This window comes from Lepidochelys olivacea (genome assembly GCF_965140295.1).
Source record: "Lepidochelys olivacea isolate rLepOli2 genome assembly, chromosome: 13".
Classification (NCBI taxonomy): Eukaryota; Metazoa; Chordata; order Testudines; family Cheloniidae; genus Lepidochelys; species Lepidochelys olivacea.
Window position 1 is genome coordinate 4,700,441 of NC_140423.1, and position 21,680 is coordinate 4,722,120.

General features: G+C 48.3%; 1 protein-coding gene across 1 annotated transcript in view; it reads right to left on the bottom strand.

The window, feature by feature from the left end:
• Positions 1 to 4,136, bottom strand: part of UCKL1 (uridine-cytidine kinase 1 like 1) — a 41,205-nt gene extending 37,069 nt beyond the window's left edge. The window contains exon 1 of the mRNA XM_084646034.1: positions 4,024 to 4,136. Coding sequence (XP_084502160.1) covers positions 4,024 to 4,094 — 71 coding nt within the window. The 5' untranslated portion in view covers positions 4,095 to 4,136. The remainder of the gene's footprint in view (positions 1 to 4,023) is intronic.
• Positions 4,137 to 21,680: the final 17,544 nt, after the last annotated feature.

The window sequence follows — 21,680 nt, forward strand, 5'->3', positions numbered from 1 at the left end:
TAGCATTGGCTCACACCGCTGGCTTGGCAGAACACACTACGTCCTGTATAAACCCTGTCTCACTTATTTCTTCTACTGACCCTCCATGACAGAGTGGTGGATGTCACAATCCAAAAGAGTGGGGGGGGAGGGGGAGAAGAGAGAGAGATTCGGGATCTGAAGGACAGCCCCCCACCAGACTGAAACAATTGTACACCACGACTCCAAGCCATTTGGGACCTTATGCGTTTGTCAGGGCCAGATCCTCAGCTGGTGCAAACTGACACAGCTCCATTGAGCCTGGTGGAGCGAGGCTGATTTGCCGGTGAAATGACAGCGAGAGAAGGCCTCTGAGACTAACCACCGGCCGGACTATAGCCCTGCCGCCTGCTCAGACTCCTGGGCTGCGTTAACACTGAGGAAGAAGCCACCTCTGATCCTTCTCGTCACACCCATCTCTCTCCATGTCAGCCCCATCAGCACAAAGCATGAAGGGCCTCTCGTCCTTAGAGAGGGACACCCACCTTTGTCTCTGCACACAGGAGCCTCTGCTCCAGGGTGGGTGCGTAAGAGACACATCAGCAAACAACCAAAGAGTCTAAAGGACACATGCAAGTCCCCTGAACTCCTCTCACGCAGCTGCTGGGTGCCCATCAGACTGGGGCCTCACCTACATTAGAGAAACGTGCACCGGTGTAACCACGTTGTCGTAGTTACGCTGGTGGGGCAAACTCCTCACAAGGATGCATGAGGCTAATAGAAAGCAGGGCTGTAACCCGCAAGCATAACTGGCAAAAGTAAATAATCGTTTTCGTGATTGGGACCAAGAACTGAAGCGCTCTGCCTCGCCTAGCAAAAAGCTGAGCCCTGAGCTGTGTGTGCAGAACTGACAGGGTAGACGCGCCTCTTCCCTCACTGAGCCTCCCTAACAACAAAAAGGGAGCGGAGTCCTTCCCCCAGCCCTCCCTGGCCCCCGCCAGCTCATCAGAGCAGCAGCTTCAGCCCAGGAGCAGAAGGGAGGAGCTCGGAAGTAGCGTTCTGCATCCTCCCACCGCCACGACCACCAGAGCGAGACACGTAACTGTGGCTTGGTGCGTGCAGTGCTAACCTGCCCCAAGAACGGGGAAAGGGAGATAGGGACAGAGTCCCGTTCTCCTGGTGAGAGGCAGGACCCAACTCCCGACACTGGCAGAGCCGCTGGTACAGCCAGTCCGGATCACCAGTTGCACAGGATGAAAATGCTCCAGAGTCCAAAGAGTTAAAAAGTTTCCACTCTAGAGTATAACCAGCAGCAGCACCTTAATCTGCGGCTCCGGACACGTTTATGGGGATGGTACTAGCACCCCCTAATGGTAAATGTCCAAATATTTAAATACCACAACAGAGGTCAACGGTACCACCACTTCCTTCTATGGCAACACCATGCCACAATCATGAAGCAACTTGAATGCAAAATTCATGCCCACGGGGAAAAAATGCAGAATCACTGCTGCTAGCAGAGAAGAGAGCCCACGCCTGGCCAGCAAGGAGTGTTTATATAAGGCAAATCATCGAAAGGAGCTCCATTCACTGAAAAATCAGGGGCCCGACCCGCCACAAACATACACCGCATTTCCACTGGAGTGACTCCCTTGAGTGTGATGGAATCATTATTCCCCTACCCCGGTATAACAGAGGAGAACCAGGCACCGTGGAATAACACACGCACATTTGTTTATCCTCTGTTAATAACTTTGATTATCAAAGCTCCATGAAGTTCAAAAATAATGCACCCTTCTCACCACAGTTTATGATCTGTTCATTTTTGCATTTCTGACAGCTTGGACACAGGAAACCATGAGGTCAGTGTAACTGATACCCGACTACCTGGTTAAAACAGCCATTGTTGTACAACCCAACTACTCATCAGCTTCTCTAGCTATTACTCAGTAATGCACTTCCTTCCTCTGGTAAACTCATTGTGTTCATAGGCCCCATTTGACAGTTGATGAAACTGAGGCACCAAAAGGTTAAGGGCAATGTTTTCCAACGTCAGGGCCTGAATCTCTCTTTCCCCCCAAGTAAGTGGTCTGTTTGTCACAGCCTCAACTGGAAATCAGTGCGTTCACCGTCTCTGAAAAACCTAAGCCCCCAAGTTCAAAAGATTTGGCCTTAGTGACTTGCCCACAGTCACACATCACGTGGCTGACTAATTTGGAGCAAAACACATGGGAACTCGGGACATCCCCAGGGGTTTGCTCGAAACACTAGACTAGGGTACACTGCACTGTAGTAAGCGTTACTTTGCAGCATTTATTATAAATATCGTTTGTAGACACTCATCATAGAGTTCTGAACATTTCACCGCTAGAGCGGGTATATTCCATGCATGGTCTCAGACCAAAGAATTTTTTTTTTTTTTTAAGAAATTTTGAGGAAAATCCATCCACCCATTTTTCTGTTATGTGAGTAGGGAAAAAATATACACACGTCTTTTCCAAGATGGCAAATGTTAAGACACTTTTTGCAGTGCAGGATATTTGGAAGGGGTGTGTGCATACGTGCAAAAGCACACATGATTTGCAAACAGCTAAACTTTAATATTTTCCAGAAAGCTAATCCTCAGGGCAGTTTAATCTGTTGACCATTTTACAAAGCAACAAGAAGGAAAGTGACTAATTCCTTGGTTTTGTGTATGCAGACTAGAACCCTTTGCTAATGTTGAGGTGTGTGAAACTAACACCCACTTAGAATCTTTCCTCACTGAAAGAGTTTAACACAGAGATCGTTTTCACAGTTTTCAAGATAGCAACAGATAAAGATTTCACAAGTGCAGAAAGGTTCCAGTTGTGTTTATAAACATCAGGTGAAATCCTGACCTCTCTGAAGTCAGTGGGCGTTTTGACATTGACTTTGGTGGGGGGAGGACAGGGCAGGAGAGGGTTTAGAATTTCACCCCAGAAGAACAAACTGCAGATTTTATAACCCTTGCAAGAGCAGTCTGTGATGCGTACACTGGTCACCTCTAAATATTTACAGTTGAGATTTGCAAGTAATTAAGGGTACCACACTATTCCCTAATGAGTGCAGGGCATATCATGCTATCATTTACACTGTAAAAAGAAAAGGAGGACTTGTGGCACCTTAGAGACTAACCAATTTATTTGAACATAAGTTTTCGTGAGCTACAGCTCACTTCATCAGATGCATTCAGTGGATTTCATTTTTTCCACTGAATGCATCCGATGAAGTGAGCTGTCGCTCACGAAAGCTCATGCTCAAATAAATTGGTTAGTCTCTAAGGTGCCACAAGTCCTCCTTTTCTTTTTGCGAATACAGACTAACACGGCTGCTACTCTGAAACCTGTCATAATGTAAAACTGTATGGTTCTGAATAGTGACCCCTGCAAAAAGCATGAAGCCCACTGAGCACACCACCGTTATCACAGAGCTCATCACAGGCATTTGGAGCTTCATGCGGAGAGCTGAGTTTGAACTCAGATCTCCTGTACTAGCCCCAGATTCTTGAGTTGAAGAAGAATCTCTACTAGCAAGGTAGGGCCTCTGACACCCAGGCAGCTGAGCAGGCCTGATTCAGCCCAGTACAGGGCAGTGGAAACACAAACACTTTTCACCCTGAAGTATCCCCAGGGCGCTTTCCAAATGCTCTCCATGCTGCCCCACTGAAATGCAGCCAGCTCAGGTGCACAGCACCTTGCAAGCCAGAGACGCAAGGGAAAGCTTGGACAAGCTCCCTAGGGCAAATCCTGCCCCCTGGGAGTGCCGGGGAGACGGTTAATGCCCATGCAGAAGAGACAGATCCACCGCGCCCCGGGGCTCCTCAGAAAGCCCCCACCACAGCAAACTGCAGGGGCAAAGTGGATGCATCTTGAAGCCTTCCCCTTGGAGAGCTCAGGGGAGCTTGTCCTGCCTTGCCTGGACTCCAGCCCTACCAGCCTTGCCCTGGCAACCGACTCCGGCGCAAACAAGCCACAGAAACACCCCCCTCCTGCACCCCAAAGAGCCCCCAGGGGCCGCCCCTGGCTCCCCAGTGGGCCCTGTTACCTGCCGTCTCCTGGCGCTCCTCTCTCCTCATTCACTCCCTCTCCCCCACCATCACCGGCGGCTGCAGCCATCGCGCCTCGCGATCAGCTGTTGGGAGAGGGGCTGGGGCGGGACGCTCCCTGCGCCCCAGGGCTTCATGGGAGTTGTAGTTCACAGGCGGGCGCGAACGCGCTACTCCCGGAGGCGAGGAACCCATGGGTGGACTACAACTCGCCGGAAGGGTGGGAGCCCTTTGCATCATGGGAGTCGTAGTTTTTTTTTTTTTTTTTTTTTTTTTTTTTGCAGGGGAGGAAACTTAACGACCGTGCAAGGAAAGGAAACTGAAAGGGCGGGTTGGAGGTCATGGGGTGCAGAGGAAGGAGATGGATGCTGCTGGACACACAAAGCCCTGTGGTGGGTTTAAATGTAAAAAGAGCTTGCAAAGGACCAGAGCGTGCACTAGCGAGCCTGCAAAATGCCAGAGCCGTCCGCCTGCAAAATATTAGAGGGAGAGGACACCGGGCCTGCAAAATACTAGAGCTACTTACCAGTGAGCCTCCAAAATCGTAGCCCTGCTAAATGCTGGAGCTATATAACTTTATACCATGTGCTAAGTCAACAACCAGGCCCTGTGGTAAACGGGAAAAACTGGGGAAAAGGGAGATCTCCCAAAATTGCATGTGAGAGTTAACATGCTTCGGTGGCACGCTGCACATTCCTTCAGTGCTGAGAGCGCTTTTAAAAACTGCCTCAACAGTAATCAGCAATGAGCTTCCCTCCCCAGATGGGTGAGACTTGGCAGCTCTCGCAGCAAGTCCTATAAGGAAGTTAAGTCACGTGAGCTGGGTATATTCTTAGACTATTGTGTGTGACCAGCGGTGGGTTAACACAAATAGCTACTGTATTATTAAATTAAGCGTCAGAACTTGGGTTCCATTCTGAGCCTTCATAGATTTTTAAAGCCATAAGGGGCCATGGCGATCATCTTGTCTGGTCTCAAGTCATAGAATTCCACTCAGTAATTCCTCCTTCAAGCCTATCACTGATCTCGGCACTCTTCAGGTGTATTTTATTTATTAGCTCATGCAGAAATGATGCATACATTAGCTGTCATAACTGAATTAGCAGATGGTAGATAATGTGGTTGATTGTTAGGAAGCTTTGATCCTGCAAAGAATTCTGTGGAATTTACATCCCAGGAGTGGTCCCATTGAAGACACAGTGTGTAGAACTAAGCACATGGCTTTGCAGGATCAGGGCATTAGATTTCTCTTTCCATGATCACAAAGGTTACTGGAATGCCTTCTCCCACAAACAGTTGCAAATCTGAATGAATGCGACTCGAGACTCAAAAGGGACAGAAGAAAATACTGGAACAGAAAAGAACGTGAAAGGGTAAAATGTCCCTTTGACAGCAACATGGCTGTGCCATCCACACAGCAAAGACTGCTTTTCTTCTGTGACTAGGCAGTAACTAAAAAAAGACATTCCCCTCCTGGCCCAATGCAGGAGCAAGAAAACCCTTGGGTTCCCTGCCCCAATGCACTTAAATAGAAAATAGTGATTATAACATCTTCCAGCAGCCCCTGAAACACAAACACTATTAGCCAAGGCTGAGAGAACAGACAAGAGCACTTGCTTTCTCTCCTTCTCTCCAGCACGAGGTGCAGCTGTTGGCTGAGTCATTAATAGCATTAGTGGCAGAGAAGGCTAAAGGAGAGATGTGTGCAAACAATGCTAAGTTCAGAAAGGAACTGGCTCAACAATGCAAATTTCACAGGGAGGGGAGCTGCAGATCTGCTGCACTTGCTTACCCATGGCATTGTGCACATTCTTGGCCTTTTGCATTCTTGAACTGCCTGAGACTTAAGTGAATTATTGACCCTTTGTAGACACTTGAGAAGGCAAAAGTGCCATCTCCCTTCTTCACTGGAGGGTTGCCTGGCCTCATACTCACCAAGGTGAATGCCACATGGTGCAATGGAACCTGGCACAATATAGATATTATTAGATCCAGATCTGCACTGAGTTACATCCCCATTGAATTTGTGGGCTGCACGGGGTGTAATTCAGGATGGCTTGTGTTTTGGAGGGGGTAAGGGAAAGGGCCGATGCAGAAAATCCTCCAGCTTGCTTTACACGTTCCTAATCTCCCTGTCAAAGAAGGCCTTAGCCTCATTTCATTGGTCCAACTCACAGATTTGTTGGCAAACTGCTGCGTTAAGGGAGATTTGACTAACTCTGCTGCCTGTTTGGTGATCTGCCAAAAAAGGCATTAGAAAGTGACGAGGACTTTATTGGCAATCTAAACCTGATCCTACAGGCAGGTCTCATTCTTACATCTTTGGTGTCCCCAGCTGCTGTGAACACTTAAGCAAGGACTTTGCAAGGGCCAGGTAACACCATACACCTGGAAGTGAAATGGGGGTGGTGGAGCATTGCTTTAGACTGACTACCACATATATATATTTACAGTTCATGCCAGAGATGGGTCCAGCTCACAAAATTCAGAAGCAGCAGGGGTCACGATTTGCCCCTCTGACCAATTGTCTTGACCTTGGTGGAGTAGCTGGTGCAGTCGTCTGGTGCAATATCCTGTCATCTCTAGCGATCTGAGTTCAGCTCTTCCCACAGAAGACAAGTACTAATGCATTTGAGTCTCATCCTGGCTCCCAGTTGTGCACATCACCAAAACACCACACCGTTAAACCCAGCTGGCAATGTCTGCGTTAGAGAGGCCATGACCTGCTAGTGTAAAGCAAATGATGCTGCAAGCCAGAGTTAAGGTGCGTGAGCAGAACTATATGGAGGAAGTTTATCCAGAGCCTGCCCTTGCTATGCCTATTGCTAAACAAGCTCATGCAAACATGGGTGCATCTCCTGCAATTGGTCTGTGGACAGGGGACCCTTGCACCCCATAGTTGACTTTAATGAGGCTTTGGGCAGGTGCAGGGGAGTGATCGGGGCCTAACATTAAGTAGCTCTAGTATGGCGAGAAACCAAAGTGAATCTGGGATTAGCAATCATCTAGCCAGGCAAATGCTCCCTGAAAGGAGACTGAGGGCTTTTCAGTTTTACTCATGAGAGGGCCAAACGGGGAGTTTTGCCATCTGAGCACGTTTGAGTCTCCCAGATGAACTGGGGATTTAACAGTCATGAGCCTGCCTTTCCTCCTGCAGCTGGTTGAAAGTTCCTCTGCTGTTTATATTCACAGCTCTGGCCCAGTCACAAGGGACTGAAGGAAAGCTGCCTGGTTATGGAAACTATCCGCTGCTCTCTGGCAGAGTGGGAGGCGTTGTCCATGGAAACACATGGCCACATTCCCATGTCTTATTTTAGTGATCCCCATTTTCCCTCTCAGGTGGGGAAGAACATTGCCCGAGGTCTCAACTTTCTATTTTTGTGCTGGATCAGAGCCGCCTGGGAGCATCACCCAGAGCCAGGGGGCGGGGGGCTAACGGAACCAGGAGAGGTTTCGAATAACAACAGCTCCATCCAGTGGCTGGAAAGGAATTGCACGTGCATATTCCCAGGAGATTTTCATGAATGAAAACCTTTGGGGGCTCTGACTGAAATACAGCATGCGGAAGCCTGACATAGGGACTGGCGTGTCAAGATCAGATGCGTCTCCCCCAGACTTAACCTCAACCAGCTAAATCAAGGTGATGGGTGGAAATGTATGTCTGCACTGAGGGAGGTGAGTCTGCTGATCACTAAACTGACCCCGGTTTAACACTGACCTTCCTTCTAGTGGAAAGAGGATGGGTTTCTATGGTGATTCCTACTCCATGCCCCCTCCCCTCATCTCCCCAGAGAGAATAGTTCCCTCAGAGAAGGAGCTGAGTCAGGGGGGTCAAAATTCAGGAGACCTGAGCTCTTTCCTCTTCCCCTAGTAGCCAGAGATCATAAATCTCCCAGTTACCAGAGGGATTCGCTGATCCTTTCGGCCCACGTCTTGGGAGCAGCCTTCCACAGGGCAGCAGTTCCTCATGTTGTCAGCGTACCCGTGTGCCGCATTGCGGCCCTAATCCGGCTCTCATTGACATCAATGGCCAAGCTCCCATTGATTTCAATGGAAGCAAGACTAGGCCTAAGACCTCCCCTAAACCTGTCCGTTACGGGTGCATTAACCCACAGCCTAGGCCTTGCACTGTTCAGGGGGCCTGGTTACCTGGGGCAGGGGTGGCCAACCGGAGCCTGAGAAGGAGCCAGAATTTACCAATGTACATGGCCAAAGAGCCACAGTAATACGTCAGCAGCCCCCCATCAGCTCCCCCACCCTGTTCCCAGCGCCTCCCGCCCACCGGCAGCCCCGCCAATCAGCGCCTCCCCCTCCCTCTCCGCACCTCCTGATCAGCTGTTTCATGGCTCGGAGGCGGGGGAGTGAGGGCACGGCAGGCTCAGGGGAGGGGGCAGGAAGGGGTGGAGTGGGGGCAGGGCCCATGGCAGAGCCAGGGGTTGAGCAGTGAGCACCCCCCCGGCCCATTGGAAAGTAGGCGCCTGTAGCCCCAGCCCTGGAGTCGGTGCCTAGACAAGGAGCCGCACGTTAACTTCTGAAGAGCCGCATGTGGCTCTGGAGCCCCAGGTTGGCCACCCCTGGCCTGGGGCATGGACAGCAGTGATGCACCAGGACTGGTGCAGAGGCTTGTTCTCAAGGCCAGGGGGGGAAATTTAGTCCGGTGGGGGTTGCTGGGGATGGGACCTGCAGCTGGAGAACATCCAGGTCTAATACAGGGACCAGCTGGCTGTGCCTGATGGTCTGGCTGAACTGGCCCGAGTTCCTAGAAACCTCTCGCTTCAGTGCCGAGCGGGTTAAACCAATGGGCCTCACAGAGTAGTGTGGCCTTTTGTTTTTTGCTGTGCAGTGATCAGCACGACTCTATTATTCCTGAAAGAACGACAGGAGTTCTTGCCTCATTGGCACTTGTCCCAGCTGAGGAGCTGGCAGCCAGCGCTGGGCTAGAGAGAGATGTGTTCATTATCCACATCCCCACCCTGGCCAAGCAAAGAAACGACCCCCCGCCTGCCAAGAGCACATCCCTCTGATCTGCCTCCTGAGGGGCAGCATTCAGGTTCTGTTCACCTGATGCAGGGCCACCAACTTGAACCGTCGGCTCAGCCCAGATGACCCAGTTGCTGATGAATGAGGTTCATTCACCAAGAACAGCTTTTTGTTTGAACACTCGAGAGGCTGGGGCAGCTGTCAAGCTGTGGGCTTTGCAGGCAGGCTTGGAACAGCTGGAAAATGCTTGTCACTTGGTCTCTCTAGAGCCATTCATTATTCTACCCGTACTGTGAACACAGAGAGGGTGTTTAAAAAAGAACAAAACCGAGGATGTAGACAGCGTGTGGTGCCCGCTGCCAGCCGCAATGCCTCTTACTGCCTGCATCCCTGGCTGGGAAACTACCCAGCATGCAGCTTGCCCCAAGCTGGTTTAGTTATCTAGGCTTACCGGGTCCTGGCCCATTTGTATAAGTGCAGAGAAGGACGCATCTGCTTACCTCTTTGTAATGCAACCTGTGAACTCTAAAGGACTCCCCTCAAGTACTCAGATAGGAAATCTTCTCAGGCTGCCTTGTGAATTTCTCTACGAGATCTTGATGCATGGAGGAGCATAGTAGCACCTCCAAAGTCTATAGCCCCCGTACTTGGACTTTCATATTCTATTAATAGAGCTCCATTCATGCTAGGAAGGCGTGGGCCCTATGGGGAGCTGGACTGGCGCTTTAGCATGTGGGTTCCATCCATGTGGAGACTTGAGTTCAAGGAATATTGAGAGGCTCCATGTGAAAACTTGTTTTGCCCCCGTGGTATTGTAGGCACGCTGAGCCTATGTTGCACGACAGATGAATAACCCTCCAGCTAGTAGAGACACAGAACCCGTATGAAGCTTCTGATGGGGGAAACGCAGGACCTTCTGCATTCCCCAACAAGCTGAGGAGGTGGCCTGGTCTGGTGGCATCTCCAGCTGATCTGCTAAGGGGAAGCTGTCCTACCTCTGGTGGGCTTGCAGAGGCAGGGTGCGGTTGGAGATAGCGCCTGTCCTGTAGAAGAGTGAATGCATCATCTCCAGGCCCTACCTTCTCGGCTTGTTTGGAATCTAGCTCCTAGCGTGGGGGGGAGTCACTCGTGACTCATGCACCAGGCTGGGAGGAGAAGCCATGAGGCCAGCAGGTGAAGATTCCAAAGGAAAAGCTAGCCACTGTTTAAGCATTAAGATTTAACCTGAGTGCCTACCCGGGGATGATAGGGGGAGCCGAGGCTGCTCAACACTTTGCAGAATCAACTGCTTAATAATACCAGCACTTGGCCTCAGCAGAGCTCCAGGCATGTTACAAAGGCAGTCAGTAGCATTGTCCACATTTTATGGATGGGGAAACTGAGGCACTGCACGGTGAAGTGACTTGCCTGAGGTCACCTTACCAGCCAGTGGCAGAGTGGGAACAGAAGTGGGTCTTGTGAGTCCCCGTCCAGGGTACTTTGCCTTCGGCCACATCACCTCTTAAGCCAAATGGGCTCAGTCTCACGCCCAACCAGACCACCTCATCCCAATAACAAGAATTTTCTCTGCTGGGGGGAAGAGTTCCTTTTCAGCACCCAGTCAATGTTCCTGCAAGAGACTCAAGCCAAATGAGAGAGGACACAAGATGCTGATTGGAGGATAACCCTTGTCTTTCAGTGAACAAACTCACTTACACCAAACTACAAAAAAAATCAATAAACATTTATTTGATACAGTTTTTTTTTTTTTTAAATATATACAGTACATAGATGTATCCCTTCTAGGTGTTCAGTGGCGCTGTTGTTAATATTTATTTATTACAGTACTCTCAAGCAGAGGCTTTGTCTATGATTAACAAAAGAACAGATCGTCACAAATTGGGAGTTTATTATAAGATAGTTTACTGTTAAAACATTTTTTTTTATTTTTTGCAAATAAACACTTTTATATATATATATATATTTATATTTATATATATGGTTACAAGTGATAAATTGAAAATCTTTTTTTCCAAAATGCACTTATGCACTTATAACTGGCATTGACAAGAAACATTCGGACATGTCATGGAATGGGTGCCGCAAAGAGAACGGAAAGAAAAAAAAATCCCAAACGATTTGCGCTGATGTGCGCGAGTCTACTGGGATGAAAGCAATTCCTGTGCCCATTTTGGCTGGATCATCCTCAGAGGTGACTCCAGTCAGGAATCAGTCACCATGTAGAACTACAGTAACAAGAATCTGACCAGAGATTGATTTTCTCCCCGTATTGAACCATGATATTTGCTGTCATTGGGTACAAAGGTTTTCCTGATATATTGCACTCTCATTTTCACTTCAAAGTTTCCCAAAAGGAAGAGAAAATTTGAGATCAAGGCTGGAGTTGGTGTTTCAGGTAACAGTTTGGGCTAGATTTTCACCGCATGCTGTGAAGTGTGTGGTTATGGAACTCGAGTGCAAAGCCACACTTCGTATGTATGATTGAATTGTGTCGTTTTTGAAATGTTAGCCCTTCAATTTATGATTTGCAGACGCACATTTAGGGCCAGATTTTCACCCACTGGAGATGCACTATTGCATGTGCAAAAATGTGTGTGAAATTTGTGTGTGCAGTAACCGTGATGGTGTGCAAAAGAATCGGTGACATTACCTGATTTGTGTGCGCAGTCAGGGTCATTGCAGTTCTGAAACCCTGGCCCTTCATTTAGATTAAAGAAGACAATAAAGTCTGGAACAGACTCTCCCCTACAACACAGTTATTAAACTCCGAGAAGTTTCTGGGATTTACTTACCATGCAATAGCTGCCTTATTAAATCTAAGTTAAATGGGTATTTGGAAGCCTTCATTTAAACCATTATGGTGTTATGCACAGAAAACAATAACGCAAAGAGCATGTACAGATGCCTTCAGCCCCTCCTGAAACATGGGTGCTCAGCATGACTGCCCAGTTGCAATACCTTCCTGCATTTATAAACTAGCTAGATATTCACAATCAGTTTGGTTTTTCAGACCCTTCTTATTATCCCTTTCTTTGCTTGCAACAGGCCTTTGTCAACTTCAGCTGAATGGAGTGGGTCTATTGAACCGTGCAGCACAAACGGGCCAACCCGCACGGCTGAACAAACGTCGTTTGAATCGCTCTGCTTATGTCAAGCCATTTTAGAAGACGGGTCCCTGACGAGAGTCTGAACTCCAGATTCGTCAGTTTCATTCAAGGAGGGTTGGCTTCGATAATGGACCCAAAGGCTTTGCGGCGTCTCCTTTGGGGTGACCCTATGGCTTAGGTGTTTAGGGTGTAGTTATTGCACAGGCTAGACTAAGAGGCACTACAGCCATGGAGGATACCCCATTTGCAAATGAACAGCACGGACGCAAAAGTCACACGCTGCATTCCCTGCGCTGATTAGGAATCAGCATTTCCCACAGGGACAAGGGAGCTCCCAGCAATCAATCCATGGTGGGGAGAGGGGAGAAATTCCTTAATTCAAAAATACAGAAGAGGCAGGTGGTAGCTGCAGGAAGTAGCCGTGGTCTGCACCTGGATTAATTTCCTTAGGCAGCCCAAGCTAGGCCAAATCCTTAGGAGAGAGGTACTATGGGCAAAGGGCTCACAGAGAGCTCGACAGGATCAGCATGTGAGTAAGTGATAGACATGTCATCAGCTTCTGTGACTGCATGAGAAATGAGACCAAATACCACCAGAGCTACAGCCTGACGAAACAGTGGCCCCAGTCATGAATTTCTTCTCCCTGTAGAACTCCCATTGGCTTCAGTGGGATTTACACATGTCGGGAGTGAAGAATTGGGCTACAATTAAATTCCTCTGCCTATGGGATATACAATAAAACCAAAGTCCGAGGTATGTATGGACCCCGAACACAGCATGCTCCAGGACCTTAGAATCATAGAATATCAGGGTTGGAAGGGACCTCAGGAGGTCATCTAGTCCAACCCCCTGCTCAAAGCAGGACCAACCCCAACTAAATCATCCCAGCCAGGGCTTTGTCAAGCCTGACCTTAAAACCACCTTCAGAACCACTGATCGACCCTTAACCCAGCTCAACTAGATCTGAAGCTGATAAAGTCAGAGAAACGAGTTCCCGGATCTCATCCTCCTTTTAAACCAAACTGAAATTGTTTTATGCTCATGCCTCATATACACAGGTACATGGGTGGAATGAAATGGAAGAGGAGGAGGAAAAGGACATCTGATTAGCCATCACCTAGTATTAATACAGGGGGCTGGCGCTTCGTGGGTGGGATCCCACCCTATCCACAGGGATCAATGCATGGATTCCCTTGCCAGCCTGAATGATGGCAAATATTTTCCTTTGAACGGCAGGTTTCCTATAAAGTCCAGCCACCCCAGCCCATCCAAAAATCTCCGCCAAGCATCCCTTTACGATGGACGAACCACAACATGAGCAAGCCAGGATATTTCCAGCAATGTCTAAAGGCATGGGGGCAGTCTCCCTCCGAAACCCTGCTCCCAACTCTGTTTTCAGAACAATGTAGCTATTACAACATGCTATTCTGTGGACTGGACCAGAGGTGATAGACAGATATTTCTAGCATGGCTTTTGAGATGGACCTCGGATGGCCACAGCTTCCCTGCCTCAGCTTCCTTTGGAAAATAAGCCAAATAAAGATGTCAAGAGCTTGACTTGCACCCCAGATCATCTTAATTCCCTCAGTTTGGGTGAAAGAGCCCTGTTCATCTTCAACGTTCCCATCTATTGGATTTTTTGTAAGGTCTCCACAAATCCTACTGAATTGGGCCCTTGCTTGCCATCCACTGCTCTAACCCAGATCCTGGATTTCTTGCCTCTCCATGTACAGAGCTCTTCTGTGTTAGAAAATATAACAAAATGTGTCAAAATTGCTGAGCACAGAGGCCTGAAAAGGAAATCAAAATGCAAGAGGGAGCCTTGCAAGTGTGTTGTGTGTGTCATGCCTTATTGTGAAGGAAAACCTATTAATACCTACAAAACCTGATGAGTGTCAGTTTTATTGGGGATTAAACACAGATCAGATTAAAACGTGCTCAGTTGAGTTTCTGGAAGGAATTTCCCTAAGGTGATAGGACATGGACGGATCTCGCCTACAGCCTGTGAAACGTCAGGGCTGGATTTTGAAAAGCAGCCAGCAATCATCGAACCTTGCTCCTGGTGAAGTTAATGGTTAAAAAAAAAAAAGAATGCAAAAAACCCACAGAATGCTTTGGCACGTCTCTCCCTCAATGTATTTGGGATCAACTCCAGAGAGGCCATTGACTGTGGTGCCCTTTGCGAGGTCGGTCGTGGTTTCCTGTGTATGTCTCACCAGAACTCAGCCTGCCAGCCATTCAGCATCTTGTCTGGGACTCAACTCACACATTTTGGCATCTAAGGTCCCACTCCCACAACCTCTATATGCGTAATACTCCCTTTAACTTTTGGGGGCGTTATGTTTGTTTAAGAGCTCAGAGTCCCATGACAATCATTCCAGCTCTCTAGTTATGTGCTGACTTTTCCTTTTGATCTACTCTGAAGTTGATGATATAAAGGTCCCTATGGGAGGGCAAGGTGAATGAGCAGAACCTTTTGTCCAGTGCCCGGGTGGAGGAAGCAGGCTTTCTTTGGCAAAACTGGAATTCCAACATAAAACCACTGCAATTGGCAATTTTTTGATGTTCTTTTTTGCACCTCTTGCGTACCTGGGTAGCCAGGAGTTCAAACAGATCACAGGATCTAACAGATCACAGGTATCGGAGTTGGAAAAGACCCATTAACTCATTCTTGGGTCCAGTGCTTGGAGCAGAACCCAAAGGAGGCGGGGAGGTATAGGGGCTGTATACCACCTTTGTGCTCCCCTGATCCTTGGGGCTGATTTACTTCCCAGCACAATTTAGAGCTGCCACAAGGTTGTTCTAACTTGCACCAGCTTGTAAGAGCTGTCCAAAGACTGCTATACTGGCAGACATTGTTGGAATGCAGTCTTGCTCCCTCCCTTAGCTGAAGATGAGAGGGGGCAAGTTAGGGCTGGCACAGAGATGGGTAAAACCGACTCTCTGCCAGCCAGGAATTCCCCCCATGCTGGGGGAATCCTCAGCTGCCATGTTATGGAAGCGTTACAGACTCTTTGCAACACTAGTACAGCACAAAGAAGCCAGAGTAGGGGTTAGGACCTGTCCTAGTGAATTTGTCCCATTGCCATGGTGAGAGGTAAACCAGATCTGCACCAGCCTAAATCTGGAGTAAATCTCATACACTGAAAAGGAACTGGAGTTACTTCAGATTTGTGCCAATGTAAATGAGATCAGCATTTGGCCCACAGTTTCCCGATAGAAGAGGTATTAGAGAGTAAACTGATACTGTATTTTACTTTGGCCAAAAGACCATGCCTCTGAAATAATTTCAGGTTGTTTTATATTGAAACTCTCATTCTACATCTAAGCCCTGATCTTCATTTGGGATGCATTTTAGGTTATTTTAATCCCCCCCCATGTTAAACTTAATCCCCCAGCCTGGAGGTGCTATTTGATCCAAGCAGATCCCCTTCCTGAAGCAGAGTAAAGTGCTAAAGTAACAACCACAGGAAGCTAACGACAACACCAGACACTAGGACCGGTGTATCCAGCACTGACATTGAGGGGCACGATTTCAAAAGCGGCCTACAAAACGATGCACTTATAGATGTATGCAGGCTGAGTACCTGTGCATCTAATTAGTCATCCGTGCAGTGCATTTATCTCATTTGAATGCACAAATGGATGCTCCCACCAATCCACCTATGTTGTGGGGGCCAAATTCTGAAAATGTGGTCCTTACTTATTTCATACCCTGTCAATTGTTTTCTAGGGCTACCTACATATGGGGAGGGCTGTGCTGGATGGAAAGAAATTGGCTCAAATTTTCAGCTGGCCTCCACAAACTCTAGTTGTCTATTTAACTAGCTGCAATTGTGCACGCAAATGGAGATTTGCATGCACAAATCGGGTAGTAAGAGGTCTGCTCAGGTGCCTGTTGAAAACGTGAGCCATGGTAGATAATACTTTCTTAAATAAAGATTTATTATGCAGTTATTATTTTTCAGGTGATTAAAAAAGAGTCTTCTGAACTTTCTCCCCACTTAAAATCTGGCAGCTCAGCAAACCCTTGGGCTGAATTCCTGCTCACAGCCACTCAGGACTTACACAAGTGAAACTGACCAGTATCTGACTCCTTTGCACTGCAAATAAATTAGCCATTTTCCTTTAAACCCCTGAGCTGGTTATGCAATTCCAGCAAAGAATTAAAAGGGCTCGAAAGGAGCCGGGTCTTGGTGGCTATTCTGACTATCCCAGAAAAACGGTGAATTTCATTACTTTCAAAGAAGCGTCACAGCTGAAGACAATGCAAGTTACTGCAATCAAGGTGCTATGATAACAAGCTATGCAGATGATGACTGCCCTACTCCCTGCCATGTCCAGGGAAGAAGTGAACTTGACTCGACGCCTCTTGGGTCTCAGGTACTGACCTTTATTCTTTTCCATGATGTGCTAAGAAAATAACTCCCTCTCTCTCTCTGCTTCCCATTCTGCTGCTGTAATTGCTCCAGGCTGCAAGGTGTAACTGACTGCTAGGTTCAGAGAGGTCTGCATACTGGTTTTAATCCTTAACCGAGTTCTGCTGGTTTCTCATATTGAGTAAAGATGGCATTTACTCTGCCTTGCTACTATTTTTCTGCTGCTTAAGATAGCAAGAAGCACAACAAAGAGAACTCCCCAAACCAAACCCCTGGATCCAAACACGCCCCAGCTTTGGGGAAGTCTGGCTTTGAACTTTCCATTTGGGACTTGTATCTAGCTTTTTACCTCCATCAGCATTTCTCAAAAAGGCAGAGACTCACTTAAGCCCATTTTTGAGTATCCAGGGTTGGGGTTTCTCATCTGAGAAGCCCAAAGTAGAAATGACCTAGCAAGAAAGAACAGGTTTGCAGGCTGCCCCTAAAGGCACTATTCTCCACTATGATCAGAAACACTTCTTTGTGGGGTAGGGGCTTGTATTGGCTTAGCCTGTGTTGGGGGGAGGAATTGTCAGGTGGTCCAGCTGCTGTTTAACAAGAATTCCTGATTGTTCTCGAGGCTGGCTATAGGACTGGCCTTTCCAGGAAGGGGAGCCATTGCACATCCTCACATCCATGAGTGACTGAAAGCAAATGCCTCAAACAGCCTTTCAGCATCTTATCATCAAGCCTAGAGAGAATATGGAAGGAAGCACGTGTCCTGCACATCAGCAACACCTGTCTGATGCCAGGCTGGGTTATTTGGTCAGCTCCCTGGTGAAGATTGGTGGGGCATGGGAGGGACGGCTCTGGGAAATAAACAACAGAGAATGACCCACCCCTACCCCTTCCTTGCATTCTGGCTAGAGGTTCCCCACTATCACCCCGTCCCCATCCCCCACTTCAGCTCAGTCTCATTCTGAGCAAGAGCCACAATGCTTAGCCTGACCCACGCAGTTGCAAACCCGGCTGAAGGCATGGCCCCTGAGCTGTGACGGCCTGTGGATTTCAGAGCCTGAAAGAGAGCCGCCTTTAGGGCAGGTCCCTGACACAGCCTTGGGGAAAGGAGGGCCTTCAAAGAGACTTGGGAGGATGCAGGGGATGGAGGACTCGCCCTTGAGAGAAGCTGCTAGGCCCAGCGTCGTCAGCAGGGGAAGTAGCAGGGGAGCCCCTCCACAGCATGCCACCGAAGAATGAGGCAGCTACAATGCTGCAGCTGAGCACAGGTCTAGAGGCACTGCCGGCAAGGAACATCCTACGGGCGCATGCGAGGAGGGGAGGAGGGCTTGCTTCCATGTACCTGAGGGGAGGCCAGTGCTGAAGGGGGTGATGGGCACAGTACTTGCTGCTCGGAGCCCACTTCAACCAGCTTCCCATAGTCATTCTGCCTCCTTCTGTCTTACAGGGGCAGGATGGGACAAGCCAGTCCCTCGAAAGTCACGTCAGGTTCAGCACCTCCAGCCGTAGCCAGACGGGGGCTTCTCCTCTCCTGTCTCTCTGGCTCTGGGAGATGTGCAGCTAACAGGGGTCCTGTCCTGAGTGACGCCAAGTCCCCTTTGGCTTCAATGAGAATGTGATCTGTACCCACAGAGCAGACCGGGCTGGAAAATGCCATCGATTTTCCACTAAAGTGTTTTGAAAAAAGTTAATTTTTTTTCTTCCATTGTTTTTCATGGAATTTTGAGTTTTTGTTAAAAAAAAAAACAAAGCAACCTCCCCAAAGCACCCCCCACGCCGATTTATGACAGCTGAAGATCAACTTCCCCTCCCCTGTTTGTTTTTTTGTGAAGATACAAAAAATGCTGATGAAACCAGACATTTTCTCACAACATTTTTCCTTTCATTAAAATTTTCCCTTTTAAAAAAAGTTTTGATTACAAATTTGGAATCAGCTCCAGGCTAGACGAAGAACTTCAAATGGGGCCCCCAAATCTGGGGGATTCTGGGGCCCGAAGTATTAGAGTTCTGACCCGGTTACAACCTCCCCAGGGCCCTCCTAATTAAATTATTTCCCTGCTATCCTCTGCAGCCATCTGTTGTTCTATGCCTATACCTACATGCTCACATTGTACATAGCTGCAGGCTCATGTATAGGACCCGACCAAATTCACGGTCCATTTTGGTCAATTTCACGATCCTCTTATTTTAAAAGTTGTAAATTTCATGGTGCCAGGTATTTAAATCACACATTTCACAGTGTCGTGACCGGGTCGCAGTCTCCCCACCATTCCTTCTGCGCTGCTGCCTTCAGAGCTGGGTGGCCTGAGGGTGGCGGCGGCGGCTGGCTGGGCACCCAGCTCTGAAGGCAGCGCCGCCGCCAGCAGCAGCGCAGAAGAAGTCAGGGTGTCAATACCAGACCAGGCCGCCCTCACTTCTGCGCCGCTGCTGATGGCGGCGCTGCCTTCAGAGCTGGGCTCCCGGCCAGCCGCCGCCGCCCGCAGGCCACTCCGCTCTGTGAAATCTGCCCTCCCCTACAATCGCCAGATTTCAATGTGGGAGACCAGCTTTCACGGTCCGTGACACGTTTTTCATGGCCGTGAATTTGGTGGGGCCCTACTCATGAACGTCTCCACAGAGTAGGGATTCAGGTATTAGGATTTTAGTACGTGAATCTGATGGGACGTCTCAAAAGGCCCTAGCTGTTCCCACTCTGAAGTACCATGCCACCCTCACTGTGCTGTTATAACACCTGTGCCGTTATAAATAGGCATGATTACAGAGGACAGATTATGGGGGGCGGCCTGATGGCTCAGATCCTCAAAGATATTTAGGCACCTAGCTCCCATTGAAACCAAAGTTTCTAAGTGCTTGGCTATGCTTACATTTTATAGCGCTCTAACTTGCTGGCTCAGGGGTGTAAAAAATCACCCCCCTGAGCGCAGCAAGTCTGAGTGCTTTAAAGCGCTCGTGTAGACAGGCTCCGAGCGCTCGGAGCTCATCCCCTCGTGGAGGTGGAGTACCAGGAGTGCTGGGAGAGCTCTCTCCCGGCGCTTGCGCGCAACCCCACACTCACACTTCAAAGCGCTGCCGTGGGAGTGTTCCCACGACAGTGCTTTGAAGTTTCCAGTGTAACCATCTCCTAAGAAGTGGGTTTTTTTCCCCAGCTTCCATGCTGGCTGAGGACATGATCTAACATCTATTAACTTTAATGGAACTGGATCGGACTCTAATATATCCGGGTCGTGAAAGCAGTACATATGCCCTGTGCGTTGCCCTGTGCATTGCCCCACATTGCCCTGTGCATCCAGTACAGATACAGCAATCCTGGAAGCTAGGTCCAGCCGACGATCTAGCAAGAACTAAGCAGAAAAGCAGTTAAAACCCAAGTGATGACACTGTTTCTGTTGATACATGGATAACCACGGCTGGCTGCAAGAGGAATAATATAACCCAGTGTCATTGCTAACCCAAAGTCACTCCATGAATGACCCTCCCTTTGAAATCAATGGGGCCCCCCTAGCTGCAGAACAAGCTCCCTTTTGTTTCCTTTTTCATGAGAATTGACTTTTAACAAGTGGAACCTGGATATGATTTTCCTCATCCCAGTAAAGCCAATGGCAGTGCTGCCATCGGCTTCAACAGAAGCAGGATGGGATCCAGATTTATATACTCGCTCAATGTTTACAGTATGTTCTTCCATCTACTTTCTGAACTTCTTCCAACAATAAAACACTTCCTTGCTGAGAATGAAACCAAGATGGTGGAGGGACCAACGCAGACTTCAGCCCCAGGGAAAAACCCCCCAGCAAGAACAATAAACCAACCCTCTTGCAACCAACTTGAAAACCTTTCTGCTCAATTAAAGGCTCAAAGAGATTTAAATCCAAAACTCTAACCCTGATGGAAAATCTTACCACCAGAGCGTCAGTATTTATGACAATAAAGAGGATAATCAGGGTATAAAATATGCCACCACTAGTCACAACTAGCAACTGGAAATTTCACAGATAGCAAAGACACATACACCAGGATGGTAAATATCAAAATTCATATCATCTATTGCAGTCGGTGAAGCTCTGAAAAAAAACAGCAGTGATAAAAGCTACAGTGAGAACTCCTATTATAACTAGCTCTTTTCATCTGTAGATCTCAAAGCACTTTACAAAAGGAGTTAGTACCATCACCCCCCTTTTACAGATGGGAAAACTGAGGCACAGAGCAGGGACACGACTGGCCCAAGTGCCACCCAGCAGTAAAGCCAGGCCTAGAACTCCAGGTCTCCCAAGTCCCAGTTCAGTGCATTACCCATTTGGCCACATTAACTCTCTGAATTAGAATATCCTCCTCTCCTGGCCAAGTTTTATAACTAGCCTTACAGCATCTCCACTCTCATCCCTGCAACGCAGGTGTTGAAACAGCTGCCAGTGATACAGGACTAGATCCTCAGCAGGGGTAAATCAGTGCAGCTCCTTTGAAGCTAATGGAGGTAGGTTCATGTACACCAGCTGAGGTTCTGGCCCACAATTTTATAACCGATTTTTCCTGTTTTCTGGCTGCTCCTGGGCTGACTATTCTGTGGCAGCTCATGCAAGTTTCTGAGGCCTTCTCCCATCAGATGTGCAAGACACAAAGGGCGGCAACATCTAACTGGGAATATGTATCCCCAATACAGTTTGCAGGTATCAGCTGACTCCCACTCAGAGGAGAGATGGGAACTCTTTAATGAAGGCCCTGGGCATGGGAAGGAGGGGAGAGGAGAGATGACCCCTAAAGAACTCCGAACACAACTCATTCAGATCTTCAGTCAGCGTATACTGGCATTGACTTCAATGGAGCTCCAGGGATTGACATCAGCTGAGGATCTGGACCTTTGTTTGGGTTATTTCCAGTTTCTGCTCCTGACCTCTCTTTCTATAACTCTTTCCATGAACTAATCATAGCTACCGAACAGATACAAGCTGTCACTCCCCTTGCTCATGAAGATAAAGGTCACAACGACACCCTGCTGCCTTGTCTTCTGCATGGAAACTGCACATGAAATATAGAAATGACTGATAAATAGAAAGGACACATCCCTTGTCCCCCCGCCCCAGAGCTCTGCGGTAAGTGTTTCAGCCTTTGATTATTACCGAGTCGTGAGGTAAAGGTAATATTTTTAAAACGGCTTTTGCAGTTAACACTTCGGGTTTTAACGGAAGCAGCCAAGGAGCA